The sequence below is a fragment of the Leptonychotes weddellii genome, chromosome 15 (assembly GCF_054177405.1).
Source record: "Leptonychotes weddellii isolate Sample4059 chromosome 15, ASM5417740v2, whole genome shotgun sequence".
Classification (NCBI taxonomy): domain Eukaryota; kingdom Metazoa; phylum Chordata; class Mammalia; order Carnivora; family Phocidae; genus Leptonychotes; species Leptonychotes weddellii.
This window is the reverse complement of record NC_138383.1, coordinates 23,313,455-23,321,693: the sequence shown is the minus strand read 5'-3', so window position 1 is coordinate 23,321,693 and position 8,239 is coordinate 23,313,455. Positions and strand designations below refer to the sequence as shown.

The 8,239-nt window shown below is 38.1% G+C and overlaps 1 protein-coding gene across 2 annotated transcripts in view; it reads left to right on the top strand.

Annotated features, from left to right (window-relative positions):
• Nucleotides 1-8,239, top strand: part of SPAG9 (sperm associated antigen 9) — a 137,778-nt gene that overhangs the window by 49,467 nt on the left and 80,072 nt on the right. For both annotated transcript variants that reach the window (XM_081805223.1, XM_081805221.1), the window contains exon 3: nucleotides 6,179-6,249. In XM_081805223.1, the coding sequence (XP_081661349.1) occupies nucleotides 6,179-6,249 (71 nt within the window). The remainder of the gene's footprint in view (nucleotides 1-6,178; nucleotides 6,250-8,239) is intronic.

Here is an 8,239-nt window from a genome sequence, read left to right as displayed (position 1 = left end):
AAAAAAAAAAAAAAAGCTAAGACAGGTTTAAGCATACTTGTCATTTATTATGCATTGAAAACATAGTGGAAAGGGGTGCCCAGGTGGCTCAGTTGGTTAAGCAGCTGCCTTTGGCTCAGGTCATGATCCCAGGGTCCTGAGATCGAGCCCCTCATTGGGCCCCCTGCTCAGTGGGGAGTCTGCTTCTCCACTCATGCTCTCACTTTCTCAAATAAATTAAAAAAAAAAAAAAATAGAAAACATAGTAGAAAGATGGAAATCATCTGTCAGAATACAAGTCTGTAATATGCAGCAACACTCACTGGAAATATCGTACAGTACCGTTTTTTGTGGATTAAGGAAATTAACTTTTTAGAAGAGATGGTGAGCATTTAGGCTTATAATTTTAAGATCGTTGCTCTTAGAAAAATAATAGATAGAAATAAACTGTGGCACATCTATACAATGTAATACTATTTGGTGCTAAAAAGAAATGAGCTATCAAGCCACGAAAAGACACAGAGGAACCCCAGATGCATATTACAAAGTGAAAGAAGTCAATGTGTAAAGGCTACATACCACGTGATTCCAGCTCTGTGGGGATTCTGGAAAAAGCAAAACCATGGAGACAGTAAAAAGATCACTGGTTGCCAAGGTTAAGGGAGAGGGGTGAGTAGGTGGAGCGTGCAGTATGAAAACTTTAATGATGGATACATGTCATTATATATTTGTCCAAATCTATAGAATATTCAACACCAAGAGTGAATCCTAATGTACACTCTAGACTTTGGGTATACTGATGTCAGTGTAGGCTCATTGATTGTAACAAATGTACCACTCTTCTGCAGGATGTATATAGTAGAGGAGGTTGCAGGTGTGGGGGGGAAGGGGTATGTGAGCACAATGTACTTTTTGCCCAATTTTTCTGTGAACCTAAAACTGCTATAAAAAAAATAAAGTTGATTAATAAAAATAACAAAAAGGGTAGGGGGCAGGTCATGTGTAACCATATGTAGTTTGCATGTGCCACATGACCGTTTTTGTGTGATGTACACTAAGAAAAAATAGACCATTTCTATGAAATTAGTCAATATATCTTGAAAGAGGTAGTTAGAAAATGGGTTGATTATCAAATGCTATTTTTGAGGCAAAAAAAATATGATGTCAAATGGAAATAAATTAAGCAGAAACTCTAATGGATTTAGAGAGCTGTGGGGGGAGGCTTAAGGAATTATAGATAGGAATAATCCAGAATGCTAAGGGGAGCAAAGTAATTAATAGAACTTTTAAGGAATTTTTATAGATGAAGCTAAGCCAGTTTGAACAAAGGTCATGTTCATTTAGGTAAACAGGAAATCTCTGGTAATTGTGGCGTATTGGGGTCTTGTATCTCCTTTCCCACAATCTTGCTATTAAGTAGTACATAGCAGCAAAGCCATACAAACCAACATTGATAAGCAAATTGTGGTAAAATCAATGAGGTCCTATTTCTATAAGCTACAAGCCCAACTCTGTGCAAGTCACTTGATAAACACCTTGTACAAAAGCTTTAAACTTTTTTCCAAGATGATACATAATGATCCTTAGTTTCCTGTATTACTCTGCTAGGGTTCCCATGAGAGAATGCCATAAGAATTTATTTTCTCACTGTTCTGAAGGCTGGAAGACCAAGATCAAGCTGCTGGCAGGTTTGGTTTCTTCCAAGGTCTCTCTTCCTTGGCTTTCAGATAGCTGCCTTCTCTCTCTGTCCTCAGATGGTCTTTTCTCTCTGCATATGTGGGGAGAAACAGCTTATTTATTTATTTATTAATTCATTCATTTATTTATTTATTTATTAAAGATTTTATTTATTTGACAAAGAGAGATAGAGAGCACAAGTAGGCAGAGAGGCAAGCAGAGGGTGAGGGAGAAGCAGGCTCCCCGCGGAGCAGGGAGCCTGATGCGGGGCTCAATCCCAGGACCCTGAGCCGAAGGCAGACGCTTAACACCTGAGCCACCCAGGTGCCCCGAGAAAGAGCTCTTATAAGGACACCAGTCCTATTGGATTAGGACTCCATCTTTATTTTTTATTTTCATATATAAAAATATATATTTAATATTCTTCCATTCAGTTTTAGGCACCATCCCACATCAGCACATACACACTGCATTCCTCGCAGTACCTTTGTTGTATTTGAAAAACACATGTGTGCCAGGTGCTATTCCTAATATAAGCTCTAATATACTATCATTATTCCTTAATTATAAATAAGGAAACTTAGGCCCAGAGAGATTAATATATTCAAGGTAACATAACTTGGAAATAGCAAAGTCACTGCATTGTGGTCCATCATATGACTATCATAATTCACTTCACCAACCACCTAATGACAAATTTGGGGATGGTTCCAATTTGGGAGTTATTATAAAATGTATTGCATAGAACATCCATTTTCACATTTTTGGGCTTTGGTGTGTTTCCATAGCGTAAGTAAGAATAGTAATACTGGAGGGGAGGGGCACAACCTGGGTGGCTCAGTCGGTTAAGCATCTGCCTTTGGGTCAGGTCATGATCCATGATCCCGGGGTTCTGGGATCTAGCCTGGCATTGGGCTCCCTGCTCAGCAGGGAGACTGCTACTCCCTCTCTCTCTGTGCTGCGCCCCTCTCCCCCAAGCTCTCTTGCTTGCTCTGCTCTCTCTCTCTCAAATAAATAAATAAATAAATAAATAAATAAATAAATAAATAAATAAATAAATAAAAATCTTATAAATAATAGTAATACTGGGTCAGAGGACATACACGTTGCTTATTTTATTAGATGTCAAACTACCAACCTTCAAAAGAGTAATTCCAATTTATCCTCTCATATTGCCCATCTTTTTTCTTTCTTTTTATAATTCTTCAATCTGGTAACATTTTTGTTCATCTCCCTATACATTTTAATAGTGAATTGGCACAATTTGTTTGTAATGGTTCTAGAAGTCTGTTTAGTCCTCTGCTAAACGTTGAACTCATAGAAGTTGTTGAAGAATGTAAAGAATAATGAGTATTCAAGCCAAAGAAAGTGCTTACGTGAGTAGGTGCTCAGGGTGTTTGAACTGGAGTTGGGTGGGGCTGCACACACAGTAAATTAATCAGGTCACTAACTCCTCTCCAAAGGTAACCACTACCCTGACTTCTGACACTTTAGTTTTAGATTAGTTCTGTATGTCTTTAGAACTTTGTATTCTTTTGCTTCTGCTTCTTTGCCTCAATCTCCTGTGTGTGTGATTCCTCCATGATGCGTAGCAATAATTTGTTCATTCTCACTGTTGAGTAGTGTTCCAGTTCAGGAATATTTATCCATTCTGCTGTTAATGGGCATGTGGTGTGTTTCCAGGTTTGGATTATTACAGATAGTGCTGCTTTGAGCATTGTTTTAAATGCCTTTTGTGGACACATATATGTATTCCCTAGCAATGAACTTGTTTTGTCATAGGGTTGGTAAATATGCAACTTTATTAAATCTTGCCCAACAGTTTTCAAATTGGGTGTACCAGTTTTTACTCCCACCCGTAGCATGTGAGGGTCCATGTTGCTCCATATTCTACCAGAACTTGGTATGTTGTGTTTCTCATTGTAGCTGTTCTGATGGGTATGGAACAACTGTTGTATTTTGGTTTTAATATGTATTTCCCTGATGATTAATAAGGTTGGGTATGTATTTTTCTTGGCAGTTTGATACCTTTGAGTCATAATATCTGTGATGAGGTTCTTTCCATAAAAACGGAGGTTTTTTTGTTTGAAGCAAAAAGGAGTACCGTCTATACATTTTTTAACCCCAAGTGAAGTTTTAAAGTAGACTCCAATGTATGAACAGATGAAAAGGGGTATTTCTTGAGAGGCAGCATAGCATAGTAATTAAAAACAGATTCTGGGTGGGATGCGTGGGTAGCTTAATCGGTTAAGTATCTGCCTTTGGCTTGGGTCATGATCTCAGGGTCCTGGGATTCAGCCCCACATGGGCTCCTTGCTCAGCAGGCAGCCTACTTCTCCCTCTGCCTGCAGCTCTCCCTGCTTGTGCTCTCTCTCTCTCTCTGACAAATAAATAAAATCTTAAAAAACCAAAACAGATTCTGGGCCCACACTCCTCCATTAGGAATCCTAGTTTTGTCATTTACTAACTGTGACTTTGGGCCAGTTACTTAACCTCTATTTACTTCAGTTTCCTCATCTCTAAAATGAATGTAGTAATCATACTTTCATCATAAGGTTAATGTCAGGCTCAAATAAGTTTGTTTATGTAAAGCACATAGGACAGTGCATGGTATATAATAAGCACTATGAAATTTTAGCTGTTATCAGTAGTGGTGATGTTGGCGATTTAAATTTATTTTATGAATTGATGTCAAGGTAGCTGACAAGAATAATGAGACTGTTGTTGAGCACAAATTTGAAATGAGGTTTATGAATTATAGTTGCAATTTTACTTTAGACTCAACCTCCATTTTTTTGTTTTGGTTGCACAATATCAAAGAAATCTTGATATACACAGATGAACAATTACAAATACATAAGGTTCACCCAGTAGTCTCTGGGTTAAGGTTTTAGATGAGTTTAATTGACAAGAAGTAGTAGAAAACATTTGTTTTGAAATTGTTAACTAAATATCTATTATTTGCTTAGATTTTCTGTGTTTAAATAAAAATCACAGAAGCAGCCCTAAAAATTATAGTTTCAATACATCTATTGCATTATCACAATGCATCTGCATTACAAGTTTCCTTCTTATTGCTTTCAGCCACAGAGCTACAGTTTTTCTAATTAATGACATATTTTCAAGATATTCAAACTAAGGTAGCAAGTAAAGCTACACAAATCAACGATGAGTTTACTGGGCAGCACAAGTTCTGCGTTGTTTGGTGTTTGGTGTGTTCACATTAGGTACAGGGAAACATTCCTGTGTGTCCTGTTAATAGTTCATAGTTACTTCTGCGGCCATCTGTTCATAGTCGTTACTTCTGCCGCCATCTGCCAGGGTCTCAGGCTGTGGCTTACAAGCAATCCTCCATGCTTGCAGCTAGCAGACCCTACACCAGCAGAACATTTCCGACTAATCTAAGTCTTTTAAACAGACTTAAATGAGTATCTTGACAAGCTCCTGTGGCACCAGCTTTATTTCTTCACACCAGATTGTTTCTCACTGCTCCTTAGGCAGTATGAGCTCCTCCGGGCTGGCCAGTCTCCCCTCTTCCTCACCACCATCATAGTTTTGTGTTCGCTTCTGATGGTAACAGTGCCCGTATGCTCTTCACCATCTATCTTGAGTACTGTAATTTAATTTCTTTGTGGTCCTGCTTGGACTCCGCCTTCTCCCAGAATCATTCCTCTCTGATAGTGTTACTTCCTATGAAATCCTGTCCTAACATTCTGTATCTCAGGATCTAAAACTTAAAAAAATGAATTACATAGTTGTACTCTGAGCACTGCCCCCAAATCAGTGCCACTCACAAACTCTATCAGCAGAGGGAGCTAAGTAAAAGAAGATGAGTCCCCGAAATGAAGCCCTGAAGCAGAAAAAGTACTTAACAAACAAGGATGTGTTCACATACTGCCCAGGAGTGAAAAAGAGCTTGAATATCAATATTAGAAATAAATGATTTGGGCCCAAACTCCAGCTTAAAACTTCTATGAGGGGATTTATTTGTAAAATGTTTTTGAGTATCACATTTAAAACCTATTTAAGGGGGATGACCTGATAAACATATGCATATTAGGAAAAGCAATCTGATGTTTAGGGGATTTTTTTAATCCAGTTTATCCCCCCTCCCTGAAAGTTTTATTTATTAAGGAAAGTGAAGAGAGGGGTGCCTGGGTGGCTCAGTTGGTTAGGCGATTGCCTTTGGCTCTCGGGTCATGATCCCGGGGTCCTGGGATCAAGTTCTGCATCGGGCTTCCTGTTTGGCGAGGGGCCTGCTTCTCCCTCTCCCACTCCCCCTGCTTGTGTTCCCTCTCTCGCTGTCTCTCTCTCTCTCTCTCTGTCAATTAAATAAATAAATAAAATCTTAAAAAAAAATTAAAATAAAAAGGAAGGTGAAGAGAGGTCTCTATTTTGAGAAGCACTGAATCCTAAAGTTGCTAAGAATTATGGGTAACCTATTCCAGGTTTTAAGGATGGAATTTTTTAAAGTAAATTTCTTATATTTTGTTCTGATTACATGTATGTATCTTAATTTCAGTTAGCAGACTTGAAGAAAGAGAAGCAGAATTGAAGAAGGAATATAACGCATTACATCAGAGACACACTGAGGTGGGTTTTTGGGTTGTTCCTACCATGTTAATATTGCACTAAAGGAATTAACCTGAGAAGTTATATTTATATCTTTGAAAGTCATCTAATATAATTCTTGGGGATTATGTCCAGAAAACATTAAATTTCATGTAGTGTTTACCTTGTTACCAAATGTTGACTTCTATTGTTTTTTTTTTTTTTTGACTTCTATTGTTTTTTTGTCTGGAATTAACTATTCATGGATGAGAATTAGTGTGCCACAGAATAATGTTAATTACTGAGGCAGTTCCAATAGTTGTTTCTTTGGCCAGCTAAGTACAAACTAATGTGTGTGTGATAAAAAGTATATATGATGCTAATATGATAGAATTGATTTAATTTATTTTGTTACCACTTGGGAAATGATGGATTGGTAAATTGTTGGTAAGAGTTTCTGTACTATAAAGGGCCCATTTGCATTAAGCTCCTAACAAATAATATAAACACAAATTGTGTATGAAATCAAAATGACTCTAAAGCAGGTTTTCTGCATGAAATGTCAGTATTTTTTTAAATTAATAACTCTAGTACATAATCTCGTCAAAGCAAATTAGAAAATGTACCTGAGCATGTTTTTAACCTTTTTATGATTCTCTGTGAGCCTTTCATATGCTGCCTTTGTTGCAGGCTCCTGAATGTGAAAATTGTTTTTGTGTTTCATGGTCAGTCTGGGGGTTACAAACCTCAATAAGGAGAATTTTCATAGACTCAAGCACTGTTTGTTACATGAAAAAAATAGTTCCTCTTTTTTTCCCTTTCTCATCCAAATCTCCCAGGATACAGATGGTTCCAGTCTTCAGCTTCCATTTTTCTTTCATTAGTTTGTGATCTCTTATCCTGCCTGTGGTAGAAACCTATATTGTTGCTTTTAAGGATTTGCTTTGGAATAATGATTAATACTTTCTTGAGGAGGGGTTGGAATTTCTGACATAGGAGGTTTCATTATTACTATCTTAGCTTTTGTAGCCACCTGTGAAGAATTGATATTCAGTGGTGGAGGGAAAAGATTGGATACAGAGGTTTGGAAGCATGGAGCCCTGGGAAGACAGGAATAGCTTAAACAGCAGCCTTGTCAGTATGAGAAAAATACCCACGGGGCACCTGGGTGGCTGTCATTAAGCGTCTACCTTCGGCTCCTGGGGTCCTGGGATTGAGCCCTGCATCGGGCTCCCTGCTCGGCGGGAAGCCTGCTTCTCCCTCTCCCACTCCCCCTGCTTGTGTTCCCTCTCTCACTGTGTCTCTCTCTGTCAAATAAATACATAAAATCTTAAAAAAAAAAAAAAAGAGAACAATACCCACATTTTAATCAGATGGCAATTGGTATATATTAAGACTGTTGAAAAATGATTGATGGGGCACCTGGGTGGCTCAGTCAGTTAAATGACCAACTCTTGATAACAGCTCAGGTCTTGATCTCAGGGTCGTTAGTTGAGCCCTGTGTTGGGCTCCACGCTGGACATGGAGCCTACTTAAAAACAACAACAACAACAACAAAAACCCACCAGAAAAACCCCAATTGATTGTTAAAGGCCTGTTGTTGGTTTGTTTTACACCATATCCAGCCTGAACAACTGGTAGTGCTTCGCAGTGCTAGAAATATAAATCTGGTTGGAGGAATGTGTTTGTGTGCCATAAGTAACTGATAGTGATGAATAATGAGTAATCATTTTGTTTTTTCATTGACGTTCTAACCTTGGTAAAAATTGAGAATTGTTAAATTGAAGTATGTAAAAATGACCATAAATTGATAGGCTCCTTTTGTTTTGCTCTGCCTCAAGGAAGGTTTATGTAACACACATATAACTGCTTTGAAATATGGGTCTGTCTGCTCTAGACCACGTTTTCCTGTGCTTATACATCTGTACTAGAAATGCCATTCAATTAGCAATTATAAATAGCTGTCCATTGCTAAAGAGCTAGGTGAACTAAAGGTAAATTCTGGAAACCTTCAGGGAAAGGAAGTTTGAGG